This window comes from Pogona vitticeps, chromosome 3 (assembly GCF_051106095.1).
Source record: "Pogona vitticeps strain Pit_001003342236 chromosome 3, PviZW2.1, whole genome shotgun sequence".
Lineage (NCBI taxonomy): Eukaryota > Metazoa > Chordata > Lepidosauria > Squamata > Agamidae > Pogona > Pogona vitticeps.
Genome location: NC_135785.1, coordinates 117,448,184 through 117,470,571, shown reverse-complemented (window position 1 = coordinate 117,470,571; position 22,388 = coordinate 117,448,184). Strand labels below are relative to the sequence as shown.

Genomic DNA, 22,388 nt, shown 5'->3' with positions numbered 1-22,388 from the left:
CCAGACATCTAAACTATCCAGCCAGCTTGATACAACGTGTAGGAGAGACAAAGGTTCTTCTCTCGTGGTGATTGTGAGAAAAGCAAATTGGATTCTTTCCGCCTTTGCTTTTCATTTGCAAGTCATAATAACTCCAAACATGAGGTGAATAATTGGTGGTTTCATTTGCACGCGGTTTCTAGTGGAATTTTTCTGATGCTTCATAAAGTTTTGCTATGTTTAGACAAAGACAAAAGGCTATGTGCCTGTATAAAACATTTGAGATAGTAATGGGAGAACTGCATGTGCCAAGTGTTATTTGTTTTATGTCAAAGAAATGGATGCATTCCAAACATTACTGGCTATGTCTCAACCAGGGAGAAGGCAATCCCTCTTCCTGACACCACGGGATGAGATGCCTCCCTTGCTTGGACCATGGAAAGCCAGTGAATTCAAAGGCAGGAATGGGAGATGTGAAGAATGCCCTCAAACACCTCAAACAAGCCCAGAGATACCCTTGAAAGGCCCTTCATGGCCTCAGCTCAGCTGTCTCTTGACTGACTTCCCCTTCTTCATTTTTGTATACATAGAGTGACGTAGGAATAGGGCCTGAGCGAACACAGGAGAAGTGGTTTGTTGTTGAATTCGGTGGAAGTCTACTTCTTCCTTCCATATTAAAATTTCATTAAGGAAGCAGGAAATGGAATTCTAGTGAGTTCCCTGATAAAACTACTTGGCATGTGTTAGTTTAGGCCCTATTCCTACATCATTGTTGTTTGGTTATGATGTGGAGGTGTTGCTGTGTGGTCTGGCCCAGCATGAACCACACTCCTAATGTATGCAAAAGAGGAGCAATGTAAGCTGGGCAGACATTAGGATCATATTCTGCCAGGGCATCCCTGTCTATAGAATATGTTGCGAAAGGAGGGTTGAAAAGGCCCAAAGGAAGGTTGTATAGAAAGGAGAAAGTCACCTGCCTTTTGGCACTGACTCCTTTTTTGTCCAGCTCTCTGAGGGATGAGTTGTAAATATCCTCTGTTTCTCTGCAGCTTTAGATCACCCCTTTCCAAAGCAGCTCCAGCCCCTGGATTCTTAAGAAAGCACAGGATTCCTCTCATGTTCATACAAACCCATTCACACAAGCACTGGTTTTCAGTGGACGTCTCCAAGGCAAAAAGATCAAAGATTTGTAATAAGACTTTCCAAGTTGCCTTTGGGGATGTTGCAGGGAGGCTGATGGTGGAGATTGCATCCAGTGACTATTGGAGGGATTTGCTTTGTCTCTTTCTCTCTTTTATCTCCTCTCCTCCCCCCCACCCCAATTCCTTTCCTTGGAGCATTTGTCTTTGAGGGACCTGGGGTGTTCTTTTGATCAGTTCAGTCTCTCTCTGGCACTTGAGTCCTGATTGGCTGAAGGACTTAGAGGGAGAGGAAAAAAAACTTTAATTAGGAAGATAATCTCTTCTTACAAATTTCAGTGGCTCCATTTCACCAATCCCCTTTGCTTGCACTTGAGGACTGATTGTCCTCCAGCGAAGTCCGGATACGGGGGTCTTTCAACCTCTCTACTCACTTTAGGAGTAGAGGCTAGAAGCTCATTTTGCTCTTCTCCTGGTTTGTTTCCGCCATCTCCACCTCTCCCCCCCCTCAAAAAAAATTACCATCCTCATATTTTAAGTTCTTCTTTTGCCGTCTTTCTTTCTTTTATTTTTGAGGGGTGGGGTGAGGAGAGATTATGTTTCAGATGGGCTCTTATCCAGGAACCTTGCTCCTTGCATCCCTCTTCCACTTCAGCCATCCTTGGTGAGTATTCAGTGCTCCTTGCTTTACGTTACAGACAGAAAGGACAAACATTCTGCACTATCAAGTATTTGTGTTCCTTCCCACCTGGAATTGTTATTTCTCTCCCCCTTTTCCCTTGGATTGTTATGATGTTTGATATTTTACGGACGTCCAACCTCACTCAACGGCAGATCCTACAGAACCATTTTGATCTCCAGAAGCCCAGCCAACCGTTTGGATAAACCTGCAGAAACCCCAGGGAAGCTGTTGCTAAAGGTTCTGGGGTGTCACTTCTCGTAGGTGAGATGGGCTAGTTGCAGAGCTTGCAGTTCTTCTGTCTGAAGGTTCTTGATCTTCATCGCCTCATCTTTATTGTTTCTCTGTTTCTCTTTTGTGGCCTTAACTGAGCAACTGAAAGCCAGGGATTTCGCTGATATTCTCCTACAACGAATGTAAGAAATTCAGTGGCTTTGAATTCACATGCGATGGTTGTAATAGCTTCTTATGTCTACAGTTTGCTAGGAAGAGAATACACAGGAAAACCCTAAGAGAAACCAACCCCCTACATTTAGCTGTAGTGGCTGATTTCTGAGTTAATATCTTTCCATTGGCTTTTCATGGCAGCCAGTAAAACTGGGTAAAATCTCAGTTGATTCAGACAGGCCCTTTGGCTGAACTTCCTCTAATTTTATTGCATTGGTTGAAAATATTTAGAAGGGTCAAATTTTATGTCGGGGTACCCAGAAAAGGGGAGATTTTTTTTTTTCCTGGAAAGGAACCCAGTGACTCTCAGCATAATAATAAGAAGGGAACTATGTTTGCTAGTATGTTGATATAAAATGTATGCTTTCAGATACATTGAATTTACCATTAGCAGCATGAATTTAGACAACAGGGATCCCCCTGCCTTCATCTTTTTGTCGCTCTCTCATCCTTGTTGATTCATTGTTTAGCAGACTCCGTGTTTACCCTGCTCTTTGCAAGTTAGGTGTCTACAGCTTGTTGAAAGAAGGCAATGACCAGTTCATCTCTGGTCGTTGCCATGTCACATTCCCTTTAGCCAGCTGAGGATTCACTTATGAGTATAAATCAAGGTATGTGGAAAGGGGAGAATTCTTCAATGAACCTTGTTGCCCTTAACAAGGACTAAAAGAGTGATAATTAAAATAGGAGAAATCTGTCTTTCTTTGGCAGGAGTAGTAAGCTGTGGGGTCCAATCCACAGCTCAGAGGGCTCCGGGCAGCTGTGGGAATGACATGCGTTTCTGCTTTAACACCCAAAGGAGAGCTTGTGTGGGTGATATAAATAAATGATATCCATATTTTGAGTGTATCCATTTATTTGCTCTTTGGACGTTACAGCAGAAGGACAGAAAGTGTGACACACACATCTGCTTGTAGGTGCTTCTTGAAATATCGGAAACCATCCGTGGTTAATGCCTTTCAGTGGATTAACACAGGACGGCAGCTGTGTTTAGCTGGGATTTTGTGCCACAAGGTTAAAAACTCATTCGCTTTAGAAACAAAAGTTTCAGGAGGGTGAAAGGAAGAAGATGGAGGTTTGCCACCTTTGCCAGAGGGCTACAACAGTGGCCACTCCATAATAAAGGAGATGGTTACTGCTTACTTGAGGGACTCTGTTTTTTGAAAAAAAAACAAGTGTTTATTAAATTAAAATTTGTGTGCTAATTAAAATTAAACTGTCCAAGAACAATTCGATGTAAATTGAAAAGAGTGAACAAGAAAGGGGAAAAAATAGGATCCAGCCTCTATGAATTACAGCACCTGGAAGGGGAGTATTATGGTCAAGGGAAGTACACCATGAAAGTGATATAGGCTTTTAAGAACTCTTATCCTTTTGAAATGAATAAAACATCTGACAGTTGGGATCATAGTCGATTGGAAGACATGCTTTTTCCCTATTTAGATAAGTCACATACACATCAAAAAATGTTAAAAGAGGAGGAAGCAGTGGAACTCAGATGGCTGAAAGTAAGGAAGTGAAGAGGTGAAATCAGAGCATATTAAATGCACGTTCTCGGACCATGGTTTCTGTCACCCTAAATCCCGCCCTCCTTGTGCTAGAATGCTGAGGTTCAAGAAGAGATTAATCCAGACCTACAGATCAGTAGTTTTGACCCATGAACCCAAAAAATAAAAACTTGAGTTGTTTTTGTTCAGATCAAATAAATAAATAAATAAATAAATAAATAAATAAACAAACAAACAAATAAATAAATAAATAAATAAATAAGTTATTTATTTATTTATTTATTTATTTATTTATTTATTTATTTATTTATTTATTTCATACATCAGTAACAAAAGACTAAATCCAAATTTAGTCGCAACTAGAACAGACCCATGGGATCACTGACCAAAATTCTGCTAGTTATTTCTGCCAGCATAACGAGTCGGTATAAATCTGAGTGGCAAATTGCCACAAATTAAGAAGTTAGGAAAGGGATTTGCTTTTGTGCACCAAGTGGTGTGACTCAGCATGCAATGGCAACATTCTTAGGCTAATGTCTTAATTTGTGGCACTTAGCTGCATAGATTGACAGTGATTGTAAATTATACTGGCATAAAAACACAACAGGATTTTGGTCATTGAACAGTGAGTCAAAAGTTGTGTAAAGCCCATTTATTCAGCAGTTCTGACGTAGTTGGGAAAAGCAATTGGATTTAGGCTTTAATCAGATGCAGGGATGGATCTTCAATCAAATTCATTAGGGGAAAAGCAGATTATTTGAACAGTCAGGAAAGAGAAACTTGCTTCACCTCTTTGGCTGAGCTACGAGAGAGGAAATCTCCTCTTCCCACCAATAATTCTCTGCAGGCCCCAAAGCCAGTAGATGTGAAAGCTTAGAGGATACACCAATAGATGTAATTCAACGTAGTATTTTCAGCAAAGTGATTGTGCCTTTAAGTGAACACGTTCTACAGATGAAGATTTATACACATTGATATTGATTTGAGCTTCAGGTATCTGTGGTGCTTACTGCTTGCTGGAGATGAGGTAGAAACGCAGAGATGTCCATCTGAAAGTTCCTTTTCAACAACAATAGCATGTTGACTGGTGCCCCAGATGATTGGCAGATGAATGTCGCCCCGTGTCTGTCCAATGCAAGACTATTAAGTAATCAGTGAGGACATTTTTTGTTGGCTGTTAAAGCTTTGGTGAGTTAATAAATTAATCAGATAGGCTTTTGGTCTTTGTGTAATTAGAGGGGTTTCCCACAAACAGGTCTAGAGTAATTACAGGTAAATCAGTAAATTGCACAGTGGTGTTTCAGAAGATGGTCACAGGGCAGTTTTGTAGCAGGAAAACTGGAGTGCTTCCTGTGTAATATTCCTCAGGCATAAATTAACTGTCTCACTGCTTCAAATATAAGTTATATGTTCAGTCTACGCACTTGGAGAGCTACATTTAGGAAGACAGAAAAGGAATAGAATATGTGGCGAGCCCATTCACTCATGTCTAGTCATGTAGCCCTAAACAGTTCATATTAAGAATATTGATCAAGAGGCACTGAACAAAGGTTACTTCTGGGGGCAAAATTTCAGACTGTTCCTTGTAACATGAGCATATGATCTGGCTAAGATCACACTTCAAAATGTTATGGAAAAATCTGAGCTACAAACATTCAAGGTATCTATAATGATTTGCTCAATCTTAAAACAAATATTTTAAAACTAAATTAAAAATCTAAAATTAAATTAAATATTGAAAATAACTAAATGCTTTTATTTTTATTTTTGGCATTAATCATTCAGATTTTAACACTGGTTCTTACTTAACATCCAAGTGTTTTAAAGTTTGATACCGATTTAGCAGGTCTATTTCTGTTACTGTGATCTGATTTGTTTTGAATTTTTATATTTGCAAGTTACCTCAGGGACATTTTCTAGTTGTATCTCTGTGTATTTTAAATTTAAAAATGGAGTTACCACCATCCCAGTCTTCCAGTGTGGACTAAACTAGGCCGTCAGATAATTTTATTTCTCTCTTTGCAAACTGAAGGGTAGCAAAAGCTACCACTTTTCTCACCTTCTGTGCTGCTCACAGTAAAACAGAAAACAGCAGATAGCTTTGTGGAGAAAAACTTTCAGATATCATTCAAGCTGAAATGAAACTCAAATGATTCATGGCAAATGAAAATAATATTTTAGCTTTTGTCATCATTGAAACTCAAAGCACCATAACAATTGGCCTGCTTGAGTGAAGCAGATTCTTTATATGTGCATTTGTTTACATTAAATAATAAATTAATGAAAAGCAGGATTGCAAGAAAGGTTAAAATGCATCTGTTAATGCTACTTCATATCCCTGTTCTCATCACACTTAGATCTTTGAGCCTTTAGTTTTCAGAATAGGTCAGGGTGGTCTCTCTCTTAGTCTGCAGTCTGCTTAGTCTTTGGTCAGGAGAGTATTATTGTTCTGTCTGGCCACTGCAATAATAAACCGACAGACATTAAAAGTCTTCTTTAAAATGGGATGGTGGTGGTATGTGTATTTTTCAAGACAACATTTCCCCACAGAGATTTGGCTCCTTTGTCTCTAGTGAACTTCAATTTTTGTGTTCTTTTCTTTTTCTTTTTTTGCCAGAAGCTGTTTTTGTCTCTGAATCAAGATAAATGCTAAGCTATTAAAAAGTTATTTACAAAAAAGTCAGAAAAGGCATTTCAGCAGACGTATTTGCTATCCTCATACGTTCTAAACAAGGAGAAGGGCTGGATATAACTTGCTGATAAGGGTCCTAAATTTCACACATGCTGAAGATGGGCTGAAAAACTATGAAGCATTAATAGCCACATTTGTACTAGCGTACATCAACTTAAAAAAAACAAACCCAAATTCATGAATGTGGCTTCTGCTCCCTTGCTCATGATCAGTCAAACCAGGAAGTTTTCTAATTAATCTGTAGTTGTAATCAAAGTCCCTGGGATCTTGGGAAGCTGTGGTTATCAGTTTAAGGACAAGCCAAGATATTGCACCACATTTTAAAGTTGGTTTCATACTTTTGCCTTTTTCAAAGCTGGGAGGTAGTTTCCTAGTTTGATCATAATAGGAAATAATGACGAATTAAAGGATTCCTGGCTTGTCTGTTCTGAAGAGATGTAATAAATGGACTGTGTGTATGTATATATATGTATGGGCTAACGGCTCATTCCTTTCTTGGTTTATTAAGCTTAGACCAAAATCTGTAAAAGTGACTTTTTTGGGCCTCAGTCTAAAAAAAATCTGTTCACCAAACTCTGGCTGTGCGAAGACCACCCAAACTTAGCTAACATTTGAGATCAGAAATAATTAATAATGAAAGCTGAGAGAATGGCTGTGTGAGAAAAGATTTGGGCTAGACAGAGATCTCACCAGGGTTTTACCGATAACGCTTACCTCAGTTTCTTTACACTTTTCCTGTGGACTTTATTTCTACTTTACGATAAAGCTGCAACGATCTCTGAGATGATTTCCCGTGGCATAACCATTTGCCATGGTGTCATGTATTCAAGAATAACACCGGCTGGCTCTCGTCCAGCTTTAATTGCACATGCTGAACTTGAAAGGAGGTCCTGGATGGAGGCGAGTATCTTCACTCCCCTCCGCTCACATCAGCAGCTGCTTTCCTCGGGTGAAATCAGTGGGTGATGAACTTCAGCCTCCTACAGTCAGGAACGCTCTCCTAAACATTAGAGTAAATATTTCTTTTTCTAGACATTTCCAGTCTTTCCTGTCCTATTCTCAGCACAAAAGGGGACAAGGGGAATCTTTCCATTTTCTTCTGATTAAACAAATGAATTATTACTTGGATATCATATCATTTTTCAAGTCTTTGCATATTTTTCGATGCTCAAACCTCAGTTGAAAAACGTCCTTTTTTTTACACCAAATTTCAAAGGGAAAAGGTAAGGAACATTTTATTTTTTAAATTGCATTTTATTTTGTTTTCTCTATCAAAGTGTAAATCTCCTTGGACAGACTGCTTTCTTCCTGTCTTCTCAACAGACATTTGGGAGGGTCCTAACAAAGAGAGAGAACAGGTGGAAAAAGGTGCAGAAAAATCAGAACACTAGCCATTTGCATATAAAAGTGCAGAGGTTTATATCATAGCATAGAAATGCAAATAGCAAAGATCTATTGTCTCAACCCATCAGTTTTACAGATTCATTTCCAAGGATCCACACAACCCTCCATCCATTGTACAACTGCTAAGCATTTTTTCCCTGCCTGCTCATGTGTGCACAATTGGTGCAATTTTACTCATTAACATTATGTGCTGGCTGGGTGGTGGTGGTTATTGAACAAATATTCCAAATTAGGATTTTCATGCCCCCTCCATCATTTTTTTTCTGTTTGACTTGCAAATCTTTTTTTAAAAATCAAAGTAAATATTTTAACATAATTTAACAATATTAGCTCAGAGAAGGGAGAGGTTAGCCACCCGGAGCTCTCAGCTCGAGAATGTGGGCAACGATTGGCATGTGTGATGGGAGGCTGGGCAGAGTTCGTGGTGGTGGCGAGTGGACAGGGGTAGAGCAGAGGAATTCCAGGCATTTCCTCTGCGTCTCTCCATTGATGAACCCTCTTTCTCCCTTCCAGGTCAGTGAATAATTTCCTGATGACTGGTCCCAAGGTAAGTGCTTTTCCTTTGATCTGCGTTTCTAATTCCAATAAGCCCTGATCAGTTGGAAGTAGCTTGTTTCCAGCCCCTCAGCTTTGCTAAGGGTCAGTCAGACACTTCCTGCACTCCAAGCTTGGTTCTTGTGGGCCAAACCCAAAGTGCAAAAGCAAATAAAAGAAGCTGCTTTCCCCCTATTTCCTTGTCACAGTATCACGGAGAGGGATCAGGCTGAGAAACAGAGCTCTCTACCCCATGGCGTTCCAGGGAGCTTTGTGGCTGAACAGTGATTTCACTCTAGGTCTCTCCTGTCCAGATTCAGATTCTCTGCACTGCAGCAGCTTAAAGAAGCAGGCTTTTGGAGATTCTTCAGTTGTGCAGCCTGTTCCTCAGATTTCAGGGTCAAGACCAGAGGACAGAGAGGTCTTTGTGATGTCACAGAGACAGGGCAGCCAAGTGTTTGGAACGGCCAGAATTGCTTCCGGCCCTTTTAACTGTGGAAATGGGCACCAGAGGAAGTAAACGTGCCCAGAATCTTGGTAAAAGTCAGCGAATCAGAATAGTATGATGACTCGAAGCTGGAGGAAGCCCTGTTCTTTTCACCTACTGGTTAGGCAGCAAAATACTCCCAGTGTCAGCAAGGCTTGCTACCATTCTCCGAGGGCTGGCATCTTGCCTTATGTAGAGCACACCTGGCATGTATGGAATTTTTCTGTAACAGTGCTGTGGCTGCTGGAGGTCTCACCCCCTGCAACCCATGAGAAGTTCTCTTTCCCTACACCTTGTGCAACAAGAAGGCTCAAATACAATAAGCTCAAACTCCGCCCTGCCCCCAACACCACTCACCCTGCCTGGAGAGCCAGAAAAGCATAGCAGTTTCCTGATATTCCAGCTAGCGCCCGCGGATCTGGCTACCCTAACGCCTAGATTTACCCTGCCAGTCATTTAGTGATTCATGCTCCTGTGCCTTTAATAGTAGCTTGACGTCGTATATGTTGAGCCAATAGTCAATAAACCGTGGAATGCACTGTGGGAAACTCTCCATGATGGTTTCTGCAGATCAGGTTGCTAATAAAGGCAAGGCAGGGGAAAGTTACTTCTTTGACTGCAAAGTACTTTGAATTACCATGAGATTTCTTATCCAAAAAAAGAAACATTGCCAGATGTCCTAAGTAAAGGCGGAGATGCAAGCCAAGCCAAGCCATGGCGGGAGTGAGTGTGTGGGTGGCAGCTGGGGAGCAGATTTCAGTGGGTAGCTGTAATTGTTGCTTGTCCCTAAGGGAGATTCATGGGGCTCAGAGATATCAGATGTAAAATTTAATTGGGAACTATGCAAACCATGTAATAGGGCATATGCAGCCCCAGTGTCTTTAGACAGCAGCTTCTTATGACCTGAGCAGCAGGTCCTTAGCCATCCGCCTACACTGGGGTCGGAAAGGTTGTGTACTACTGGTCTATATGGTTCAAGGGCTGTACGAGGCTCAAAGCACAGAGGTCAGTTCACAGGTACAGACCTTCCCCTTGATCTGGACAGAAACCTCACACTCTTTCCACCTCTTGAATGATGGTTTATTGCAATTTCTTTTCATGGATAGGAGAACGTCCCTAAGTCAAGGTTTGCTTGACCGAATGCAACAAGGCTGCGCCAATTCTTGATTGTCCCTTCTGATCTGCAGGATATCTGCAGGGCTGCTCTATCTCTTAAAAGTTAAGGCATTGTGCTGCTCATGTTGCCAATGGTAACGGTTTCACTGCTGGTTTCCAGGTTTTCTTTCCTGCTACTCAAGCACTGAGAAATAAAATGGTAGTGCATCGCTCCCTTTGGACATTTTTTTCGGTTTGGAAGGTACCTTGGAGGTAATCTAGTCTGACCACCTCAGTCTAGGGAACTTGCAGCTACAACATTCCTCACAGATGGCCATCCAAGACTTGTGGGGAACACCCCAAGGGAGAAGAGCCCACCAGCCATGCACTGAATTGCTCTTGTCATTAGAAAAAAACTTTTCTGAACAAAAGCGAGACGTCTCAATCCCTTCCACAGCTATTGTTGGCAAGGCAAGTCTCACCCGTCCTCGAGTTGTGCCTTAGAGTTTCTGTATTACATCAGGGGCGTTGCTTTTGATCATACTGAATTTCATCTTAGTGGCTTTAGACTGTTAGCACGTAGCTAAAAGATCACCATGCTGTTTAACTTACAAATTGTAAATTAAATTGGAAACAAGTGTCCAATCCCCATTTAATCTCCCCCTTTTCAGGGCAAGGCTGTCTTTAGCAGTCTTGGCATCTAGGGCAAGCAGAACAAAATGCATCCTAAAATCAACAGGTTTATTCCTTCTGACCCTAGAAGGGTGCTGGTAGAAACACGCACCCCCTGCCACCACTGGCCTGCCCCAGAGAGGCCACAGCGCACTGGGAAGAACTGCATCTGATGGGTGCCGAATGTGGTGGTTCCTTTGGAGGCAATAATTTGCAGTTTACTGGTTGGATAGCTTAGTGGTTTAGGCATCTGGCTGCAGAGCCAGAGGCGGGGAGTTCAATTCCCCACTGTGCCTCCCAGAAGAGTCAGCCTGTGTGGCCTTGATCAGAATGGACTTGACGGGCACAGGATTATTATTTATTTAGGAAAGTTTTAATTTGGACTTCAACTCCTGGAAATCACCCGACCTGCATAAGTTCAGATCCAAAAAGTTACTTTTTCTGAGCACTGCCCTTTCTGTCTTAGACTTCTTACTCCACCCAGTCTGCACTTATTTTTCTAAAGTAATGTAATGGGTTGCAATGTTCCACTCTATTTGTTTGGTCATTACTTCTAAAGTTGTAGCTTAAAGGGGGGTTTGGAACAATTTTTTTTTAAATTTTTAAGTTGTTAGAAAAATGTTAATTGTAGTAAATAACAAAAAGTAACCAGTCAGTAATTAACGTGTTACTCTTGAAGGCCAAAGGCTAATGCTAATGTATTTTAAAAGATAACATGCCAAAGTCTGGGCTATAGGATGGGCTTGTATGGAGGAGAATACTCTTCAACTGGGTTAGAAGACAGATGGAGTCATGTTAAGGTAGTACTTGCAGTCTGTTCTAAAGAGGTTCATGTGTTTGTGTGTGGGGGATAATCAAAGCTTGAAGCATGAACCGGAAATTCTGAAGAAGGTTTATTACTCATGATTGCTCATTACTCTCATGGATTATTTTCAGAGAAATACAGTGTATTTAAATGCATAATTTAGCACTGGGCATCTTTGAAAGAATAGTTATTATAAAGGAAGAGGAGGACACTTGTAAGACTTGTGCACTCCTTTTTCAATCAGATTTACTCAAATGGAAGCCACATTCAATTCAATGGGCCTTAATTCCAATCAATAGTCCATAGGAACTGGTTCTATGAAGAGCAAGTTGCTTGGTTAGTTTTTATTTGTTTTTTTAAAAAGCAACCAGTCTACTGGGGCACTATGGGAGCAGGTTGGCTCAAGGGCAGAAATTTGATTTCCACTGCAAGGGGCAGAGAAGTTTGCGCCACCTCCACCTTCAGTTTTTGCCTTCTCTTTGCAGTTGGGCAGCAGTTGCTGTTCTAAGTTTGGTGCCTGTGGCAAAGCCTCAGTTGCCTCATCCTATTTATGGCCTTACTATCCATCTTTTCCCATCGTTTCTCACAGACCAGGGCCCTCCTTTCCTTGTTTTCTGTTCTGTGGACACTCTCCAGTTTCTTAATGTACTTCTTAAAATGTGTGAGCTCATCTTATCAAAGCAAAGTAAAAGTATAAATATTACTTCTCATGCTCTGGCCACTATGCTTTGGTTAATGTTGCATAAATTGCATTGTTTTTTTAAACATTGGCAGCCACATGGCTGCTGGTTCATGTCCAGCTTGTTACCTACTTATGTGGTGCCCTCTAGATCAAAACAGTTGAAACTTCTGGTACATCCCAACCTTTGGCCATGCCTAGATGGCCACATGAAATGCAGGACAGGACTTTTGGTAGAAAAGGAATTTCAGAATGTATAGTTCATTAAACACGTTTTGCTTTAATAAATCTGCTCGTCCACACAACCATTAAAGATGCTGGGACCCTGTCCTTCTTTCCACATGGCCACCCTTGTTCTCTGGGGAGCTGAGAGATGAGAGTTCTTGACAACTTCCCTTTGAACAAGGGAAGCTGTCAACAGGAATTGTACTGGAAGAGGAGTCAGTCCAAACTAGACAATGCAGTGAGCATAACTTTAGATTCAGAACTCCCTGGAATGATGAAAATGTCTAATAATCCTAAACAATATTACATCAAATACCATTAAATAAACTATAGTAAACTTCAGAATGCTCCGAATTGTTGTATGCTTATTTAGTTTGTCTCCTGGCCCAGATGCTTAATGCTCATTTGTGAAGAACTATAATTGGATGCAATTTGTTCATTTCAGTCTTTGCAGGCTCTCCAAATTGTGTGGACTTCTTCATGTAGAAGAATTGCACCTGGCTTTCCCTGTTCCTTTCCAGTTTCCACAAGGCAGGGTCCAGCACTCAGGACAAAGGGCAGCTCAAGACATGGATCCTAGAGGGAACAGACTCAGTTCCTCGTGGAGAGACTGTTAGACATTAGACAGTGTGGGCTCAGTCAGCCTCAACAGAATTCCAGTTCTGTTCCTCATGCCCCAAACCAAAGATGAACACTCTTGCCCAGAGCCTGATTGAGGAAGGATAGGGTCTAGACTACAGCAGCTCTCTTTTTGGCCTTACATTCTCTGCTGATGCTGCATTTGGAACCCATCTGGATGAAGCTGAGAAAGATCCATTCCAAATAACGACGACACTGTCATTTTTATAGGCTCTAGGTACAAATAGGAACTTACACGTGAGGTAAAAATAAGCCCCTAAAAATAGGCTTTGAATCCTAAACCCACATGCCTGGTGATTTTTTTCACTTTTCATTTTTCTCTTGGAGACTCTTCCTCTGATTTCACTGCCTTTTCCCTTACAGGCATATCTAATCTACTCCAGCAGTGTTGCTGCTGGTGCACAGAGCGGTATCGAGGAGTGCAAATTCCAGTTTGCCTGGGATCGTTGGAACTGCCCGGAGAGAGCCTTGCAACTCTCTAGCCATGGAGGTCTGCGTAGTGGTAAGAAAAATAAGCCATAGGCAGCAGCACTGTTGGTCACAAACAGGACTGCTTTCACCCTTAGATGCTAAGCGTGCTCTTACCATGCTGCAGCCCTGCTAAATAAGAGGCTGCCGCAGGACATAGCTGCCTGCCATCTCTGTACAATCTCCAGAGTGACCGTGTTGCTTTTAAAATGCAGCGCTGCTATCTTATTGTATTGCAACTCACACAAATCTAAAGCAAGTTTCCTAGCAAATTTTTCAATATATGTCTGGGGAAATGAAAAGCATTTTGAAGGCCTTCTGGCCAGATTGCTAGCAGCAGTTTCGCTCAGTCTGACATTATGACTAAATATGGGTGCCAAACATGGCTGCTCTCCCTATTGGTGGCTAATGCGAAATATCACAACAGACCTCCACACGTGACCTTTTATTTTCACTCTGAACCAACGAGACATCAAGGATTGAGAACCTGGCTGTTTTTTTTAAACTCCTAATGCATTGTTATTATACGTCATCAAGTCGCATCCAATTTATAGTGATCCTATATGGGGGATATTTAAGGAGTGGTTTTTCAAGTGTCACCCCACCCCACCTCATGAATTGCCATGGCCAAGCGAGGATTTGAACCCCAATCTCCTGATTCTTTGTCTGCCACTCTATCCACTACACCACTGGTTCTTAACCTTTGTTACTCAGGTGTTTTTGGAGTTCAACTCCCAGAAGCCTTCACCATCAGCTCTGCTGGCTGGGGTTTCTGGGAGTTGCAGTTCAAAAACACCTGAGTAACAAAGGTTAAGAACAACTGCACTACACCACGCCAGATCTCTCTAGTAGTTTAATCTTCTTTTAATGCAACACAACTGTGAAATGCTTCAGGCCAGTGAGGGCCCATTATCTGAGCAAGGTATCCATGGCACCTCATCTCACCACTGCAGGATGGGGTGCCTGTCCACTCATCCACAGGCCGTTGGTACTTCAAACACAGAGCTCTTAAGCTTTGCCCTGGTCAGAGTCTTTCACTCATGCTTTCTGCCTAGCGTTTCCCTTTAGCAAGCAAATAAGTCAGCAGCTCCTTCTCCATCAATCCCGTGGTCAGCCTGAAGCTCCTGATTTCCTGATGACATCCGTTTGTAGGGGCTCCAGAACAATTTATGAATGGTCGGCCATTCAGGAGCAGCCCATGTTGGAAGAAGAGAAGAGAATTCTACAGGTTCTCTCCCTCCCATGATTGCCTTCTGAAGTGGCAGGCTGAGCAATCCTGCTCACGCTGGTCTGAGAAAGTATCAAATCAACAGTGGTATTGTTTCATTTTGTTTATCAGAGAGTCATATTTCTTCCTGCCCGTTAATGTTCCTGGGTTTTACATGCCACAGTAATTACCATTACCATCATGTTCCTACTCCGTTTCCATCTTCCCTCATTAGCAAAAGATGCTTCAGATTGCAGACACTGTGAAATTTCTTCAGCAGTTTTCTTGTGTTTTTACTTGACAGCAAACCGAGAAACAGCCTTTGTCCATGCTATCAGCTCTGCTGGAGTCATGTACACACTGACACGCAACTGCAGCCTTGGAGACTTTGACAACTGTGGATGTGATGATTCCCTCAATGGACAGCTTGGTAAGGAACAGTCTCATCAATACGTTACTGTGCCATATGCCAGGAGGAAGGTAGACATCTCCTTACCTTTGCCAAGCCTCCTTAGACCCCAGACACGTAAGCCCATATTTGCTGACTAAATCTGCATCCTCCCCTTGGGGAACTGAGGACATGGTTCAGGACGAGTCTGACCAAACACAGGTTAGAGCCCATTTTGGAGTCTATCCCATTGTGCTGATATGAACAAATAAATTATGCATCAGTACCCCTGCCATGTCACCCAGCAGAATTATTTTCAGTTGTGAAATACCTGACACATTTTAGGGACATGGGTTCTAATTATTATGGCCCACTGTGATGATTCTGCACGGCAGTTTTCTGATGCAGTTGCTTATATCCATTCTGGCTTGGACTCCAAATTAAAGGGAGGATCTGTAGGGGTGAATGAGGCACTGGCTGTCTAATTCGTATAAATTATTATTGTCTTGTTCAGACTGAAGATAAAGATCAAGTCGCTGGTTTGGCCAGCTATCTGCTTCTTGAACCAATGTATATCCCAGGAAACCATAATGCCAAGAAAAGCTGAGTGGATAGGTGGTGATCATTTTAAATGCTATCTTGCAGGACTGCTGTGTCATTGTTTCACTGAAGAAATCAGTTGCAAGACCACTTTCCAAGTGTTTATTTGAGTAAATCTGAACCCTGACCTTTCTCAGATGGAGTATGTAAGCCCTTTCTAGTCTAGGTTTAGACCCAGTTTGGGAACATCCTCAGTCAGATTGATGGGTGGGACCTGATGGGAAGTAGACAGTGCTTTGGATTCTACTGGATCCCTCAATGGCCCTCAACAATCAACCATGGTATCCATCCGGGACCTGGGACTTTGGTCTCAATCATTATGCAGACAATACTCAGTTTAGTCTTTGTTTTTTGTTTTTTAACTAATGTCAAGGAAGTTTGTTTGTTTGTTTTATTTACATTTTTATCCTGCCCAACTAGTAGCAAGGCTACTAATCTGGGCAGCAAACACAACCAAACATAACAATAATAGAAAGCAATTTAAAAAAATCAGTAAGGAAAATTCCAAATCCCAGGGCTATGATAAATGAGAACTGATGGGTCCAGTGATCAAACAAGCCCATGGGCTGCAAATAAATAAATAAATAAATAAATAAATAAATAAATAAATAAATAAATAAATAAATAAATAAATAAATAAATAAATAAATAAATAAATAAAATTCACAGGAGGCAGACTAAGAGGAGAATGTAAGAATCCTTTGGGATGAAGTAAAGAGTGGTTTGGGGAGAGCAACCAGCTCTTAAATTGCCTCTTGAAACCCAGGAGGGATGGGGCTAGCTGCACTTCTAGCAGAAGGAAATTCCAGACTGAGGTGGCCTGGCCACCACAAAGAAGCCTCATTGTGGGTGGATGGCTTTTGGGCCTCCCCTGGGGTGGCCACCCAGAGCATTCCCAAATACAAGGTAAGGGTGGGATGGGAAGATGTTTTGAGGGAGAGGCACTCAGACAGGTAACAAGGTCCTAAACTGTTAAGGACTTTAAATGCTAACACAAGCACTTTGAATTTGGCCCAGAATCATACAGGCAGCTAGTGCAGATAGGCCAGGACAGGAGTTACATAGCCATATTGAGATGTTGCAGAGACCAATCTGGCAGTAGCGTTCTGTACCAGCTGTACCTTCTAAACCACCACTATGTGGCAACCCCACATAGAGAACATTGCAGTAGTCTATTTTTGAGATTACAAATGCATGGACCAGCATTGTGGGGGATTTCCTGTTGAGATAGGGTGGAGGGTGGAGGGGCAATCCACCTCAGATGGTAAAAGGTGGACTTGGCCACAGCCAAGATCTGATATTCCATTTTGAGGGCTGGGCCCAGCAGCACACCAAGATTTCACACCTGATCCTTTCAAGAGAGTGTGACCCTGTCAGGACCAGGCAGAGAGTCACTGGGGTCTCTCCCAACAACAGGACCTTCATCTAGTCAGGATTCAATATCATCCTGCTAGCTCTTGTCCAGTCCACAACTGCGGCCAGGCAACGCTTCAGAGTCTGCACAGTTTCCACTGCTGAGGGGGGAAAGGAGAGATATAGTTATGTGTCATCAGCGCACTGATGGCAGTGAACTCCAAAACTCCAGATGATCTCTCCCAGCAATGTCATATAGATATTGAACAGAATGGGGGAAGTGATCAACCTCTGTGAGACAACACATCGCAGCATCCAAAGGGATGAGGCAGCCTTCCTCAGCCGAATCTTCTGGGACCGGTTCCCGAGGAAGGAACGGAGCCAACTCAACGCTGAACACCCAATCCCTAACCCTGAGAGCTGGTCCAGGAGGACACAATGGTCAATGGTATCAAAGGCAGTTGAGAGGTCCAGGAGGACCAGCAGGGTCACCCTTCCCCGTTGGCCTCCTGGAGAAGGTCATAGACCAGCACAGCCAAGACTCTTTCAGTCCCATGGCATGGCCTAAAGCCCAACTGATTTATAACATCCATGCTCCATCTTACACTTGAAAAAATATTTCAGAACAGTTTGCCTATCAGCAAAACAGACCAACAAAACAGACCTCAGACCTCAGATTTATACTTGTAGTCCCGAACAACTGTCTCAATCCAGTTTGGGATTGAACATGAACTTGTTCATCCTTCCACACTTAGCCTGGGAATACCGCAGTCTGAGATGCAGATATGTTTGTGATTTCCTTTCCCGCTTACGTAGCCAAAAGGCAACCACAAAGGCAGTGACCAAATCACACTAGGATAGGCCAACTGAATCAATGGGGTTTTGGCGAGTCACATCCTCTGCGTGTTCCACCAAGGTTTCTTGCAAGTATACAATGGAGTGGCAGGTCTAAGCACCAGTTGAGCACAAGACCACTGAACTTAAACTTATCCCTGTCATCTGTTACAAAGACTAGGGATGTGTATGGGCAAAATTTAAGTTTTCGTTTCATTTTGAGTACTTCCAGTGGGAAGCGCTTTTATTTTTGCCCCCCCCCAATGTATAGTTCCCTTTGTTTACCACAAACAGTACTACCTTTTTCAGGTAATTTCGCTTCATTTCATCCTCTCTCAGTTTTCCAGCACTATCCCAAACAGCCCTAAAGAACCCATAAATCACCTCACAAAAAAGCAATAGCAAGACAACAGAGAATCAATCTCTACTCCAAAAGTAGGCAACAAGACAAGTGCCACAAAAAAAAAATCCCCCAAAAGAACCGATAGAAGCAATACAGCCTCAAAAATGAACAGAGATAAAGCCCAATAACTCTGAGGAAAGGGGAAGGGGCAAAACAATGTTCATTTTCCAAGCCAACCCTGTCTGGAATTTCTCATCCCCTTCCTTCATAAACTTTCTAGAAGGATCCTTTGATAAAAACAGGGCTCACCACACCCATACTTAAATCCCTGGGTGAGCAGCATTGAAGCCACCACTGTCATCAAGCCAGCACGGATGCCCCTTGAGCAGGTACTTCTTCCTACGGCAGTTCCTGTCCCTGTTCATTTTTCATACTGTTCTTGGTCTCCATCCCCATCACCAAGGGCCCTCTCACCTAACCTTGCCTCTCTGCAGCACACAGGGACTAAGGTGGCTACAACCAGCAAGTACACCAAGGAGGTGCACAGTGGCAAGGCAGGGGTGGGAGTGGGGTCCTTACTCTTGCTACCACCAAAGCCTTTGTGTATGTGTGTCTCATTTGTGGTAATATGAAGACCCAACTGCCCAAATCATGAGCAGAGAAGACTCGCTGGAAGAGAAAATAATTCTGGGAAAAACTGAAGGCAACAGAAAAAGGTCTGTAACTGGGACTGCGGATAACACAGAGCTCCTTATCCATGCTTTGGTCACAAAGATCCAACTCTTATGAAGAATCCACCCCTCACCTGTTTTGACGTTGATGGGATTGGCTGGAATTGGCAAGTCCCCTTCTTGCTGACTTCCTATAGCTGCCAGGTGGCATCTCTTTCCCTCTCTCTCTCCACAGGAGGACAAGGATGGCTGTGGGGAGGCTGCAGTGACAATGTGGGCTTTGGGGAAGCCATTTCAAAGCAGTTTGTGGATGCACTTGAGACCGGGCAGGATGCCAGAGCAGCGATGAACCTGCATAACAATGAGGCTGGCAGAAAGGTAATGCCTTCTCCATCTGCAATGGACCCAAAAGCCAGAAGAGGTAAAAGGTGGGATTCTTTGATCCCTTACCAATAGCAGCAGGCTTTTTTATTTTTTTGAACAGGGTGTTCAGTGGAAGAACCAGAAGACTTCAGAATATCTTGTTTTATCTAGTTATAGGAAAAAGTCTTGTGGCACCTTAAAGTTTTAATTTGGCTTAAACTTTTGTGGACTATAGCCAGACACACCGTCAGAACTGATTATGCTTTAAGGCTGGTGTGATGCAACAATCAGCATGCATCTTGGCAGGGAACAGCTGTCACTGTGTGCAACTGCCATTGTGTACGAAGTTATAGACCTTCGTGAACAACAGGATGTGGCAACAGGGACTGCTAAACTTGGAGTTACTGCATTATGCCAGTGAGTGTAACTAATAGGATTCTGGCCTTTTTTTATTGTGTATTTTTATGATCACTAGCCTACTTTTTGATTCCCACATGGCTTTAAAGAGATTCATGGTAAGATCATATCTATCATCCCATCAAACTCAGACTGTTTGCCTGTTCCTTTCTTTCTCCCATGCCACTTTGCTGGCATGGTTAGAAATTGGTCCTATCGGAAAACTGAAAGTGAATATAAGATGACAGGCATTATTTAGAAAACTTGCTGACTTTCCTATTTGATATCAGCAACCATTATATCACCTTCCAGTCACCCATACAGCCTGCCTTATCACAGTGCATGCTGGCTGAGGCTGATGGGAGATAAAGCCCAAGGCATGTGAAGGGCAACACAGATGTTGGGAAAATCATATAGTCAGTCACAAATCATCAGACCTCCTCACCCTGATTTCAGATTACTTGCATGCCGAACCAACAGGAGACTTTCCAGTAAGGAAAGGTGCAAAGAATTGCATAGTTATGGCCTAGAAAGAAAGAGTCAACACTGAAAGCATGGTTATAGGGAAATGAGCAAGAACTGTCACTGTTTGGTGGACATTTCCATAATGATCGGATATGGCCTTATTTGTAACTTACAGAGCTGCAATTGTGACCTTGGAAAGGGAAACAATGAGATATGTTTTGTTACCCACTAAAGCATCTGCTCACTCTAGAACAGTGATTCCCAACCGTAGGTCCCCAGATGTTCATGGATTACAGCTTCCCGAGATCCTGGCTGGCACAGCTAGTGATGAAGGCTTCTAGGAGTTTTAGTCCAAGAACATCTGGAGACCCAAGGGTGGGAACCATTGCTCTAGAAACATTGTCAGATGCTGCTGGAAAGTGGCGGGCATAGCATTTCTGCATGAAGAGGGCTCTGCGCAGCTACCCTCAAATGGTTAGCTTGTGACAGTGTGGATGTCCTGTGGGATGAAAGGTATCCATACAAGCTGCAACAGAGACAACTGTGTTCACTTAGAGAAATTTTGCCCAGTTTTAGCCAGCCAGAATGATCAAGCCACTTAATGATTCAGGGCAACCTCCTAGAGATTTTTTTTCTGATCACTTATGTTATAGATGAAATGGAGCTTTTAGGATAAGTGCTGAACTTGACAGCTATAGCACGAGATGAGGACACATCATAAAGGACTGGGAAGGTTTAAATATCTGGATTAGTCAAAATGGTGGGTTCAGAAATTAATCACCAGAGCTCAGACAGTATTACATATTAAACTGACAATTAGGAGAAAGTTCCTGACTGCATATTTATGGTGCAAACATCTGAAATCGTTTCTAGTTGACCTTCTCTGCAGATCAAAATTAAGACAGGGCTCAGATACGGCTGTTCTAGATGTTGAACTCTACAGAGACAAGGGGCATCCTGCCTACCTGGTTGTGTTGCATAGTGTTCACTGTGGTATTTTCCTTCACTGCAGGCTGTGAAAGGGACAATGAAGAGGACTTGCAAATGCCACGGAGTATCTGGCAGCTGCACCACCCAGACCTGCTGGCTGCAACTGCCTGAGTTTCGAGAAGTGGGGACGTACCTGAAGGAGAAGTACCACAAAGGACTGAAGGTCGACCTGCTGCAAGGGGCAGGGAACAGCGCTGCCAGCCGGGGGGCGATAGCAGAAACCTTCAGCTCCATCTCCAAAAAGGAGCTGGTTCACCTTGAAGACTCGCCTGACTACTGCCTGGAGAATAAGACTTTGGGTCTGCTGGGGACCGAGGGCAGGGAGTGCCTGAAGAGGGGCAAGGCCCTGAGCAAGTGGGAGAAACGTAGCTGCCAGCGCTTGTGTGGGGACTGTGGGCTAGCCGTCGAGGAACAGCGCGCTGAAATGGTGTCCAGCTGCAACTGCAAATTCCACTGGTGTTGTGCTGTTCGCTGTGAGCAGTGTCGCAAGCGTGTCACCAAATATTACTGTGTGCACAAGGAGAAGCGGGAACGCAGTGGGAGCAGTACAGCTTCCCGCAAACTCAAAAGGAAGCAGCCGTAATACCCTTGTCAACCTCTAACAACCTTCTGTCACCACTTAGCACACATCTCTCCATTTTTGATTTATTTTCCACATATGTAGGGAAGTCCTGTTTGCATAGTGTTTAGTCCTGCTTTGGGGTCCTTACATGTTTCAGCAAAGAGGAAGCCACCCTTAAAAGCTATAGGATTATGGATTTTGTTTTAATTCCAGGAATTTTCTCTCCCAAGCAACGAAACAGGCACTCGTTTTAGGGGACAGAGGCCATCCTACCCTTAAAAACCTCCATCCATTTTAGGGATCATCATCAGCTTATCAGGATTTGAGTTTATTCACCCAAGTAAGGGAAAACAAGGTTCTGAGGAAACTACTCTACTTCTGCAGCTCTTACTTATATAGGCAAGGATTCCTGGAATGCTCCATCTGTGCAACCCTTCCTGCTTTCTCAAAGTTAGCCTCTTTTAGCGTGCTTACCATTAGACCTGAACTCTTTATACCATTGCATAGCTGAGATCCGAATCATACTTCTGTTCACAGAGCCCATGCTGGCAAGAGCCCCCTCCCTTTTAAAGCAGTTCTCCCCCATCTTATCCCCATTTCAGAATTCTATATACACAGTACTGCAGTGGCAGATTTCGAAGTATAGGTGCCCCATAACCAGGCTCGCCAGCAAAGAGAGTTCAAAAACACAGGGAGCAAGTTCCATCTGTATTAACATATGAATTCTAACTGGCTTTCTTTCTACCAGGAATAGGTCTTTTGCA

At 42.8% G+C, this 22,388-nt stretch overlaps 1 protein-coding gene across 1 annotated transcript; it reads left to right on the top strand.

The window, feature by feature from the left end:
- The first annotated feature begins 1,464 nt into the window (after nt 1–1,464).
- On the top strand, nt 1,465–22,279 carry WNT8B (Wnt family member 8B). The gene is made up of 6 exons (XM_020791201.3): nt 1,465–1,782; nt 8,362–8,395; nt 13,348–13,486; nt 14,964–15,089; nt 19,084–19,226; nt 21,085–22,279. Exons 1-6 carry the CDS (start codon nt 1,715–1,717, stop codon nt 21,643–21,645), a joined length of 1,071 nt encoding a protein of 356 aa, XP_020646860.1. The 5' UTR covers nt 1,465–1,714; the 3' UTR covers nt 21,646–22,279.
- The last annotated feature ends 109 nt before the right edge of the window (nt 22,280–22,388 follow it).

What these genes read in the sequence shown, in the direction of transcription:
- WNT8B (XM_020791201.3), top strand. Translation starts at nt 1,715, where the DNA reads ATGTTTCAGATGGGCTCTTATCCAGGAACCTTGCTCCTTGCATCCCTC. An exon ending in TTCCCTCAATGGACAGCTTG is followed by an intron (nt 15,090 to 19,083) that starts GTAAGGAACAGT and finishes CTCTCTCCACAG; the next exon opens with GAGGACAAGGATGGCTGTGG. An exon ending in ACAATGAGGCTGGCAGAAAG is followed by an intron (nt 19,227 to 21,084) that starts GTAATGCCTTCT and finishes CCTTCACTGCAG; the next exon opens with GCTGTGAAAGGGACAATGAA.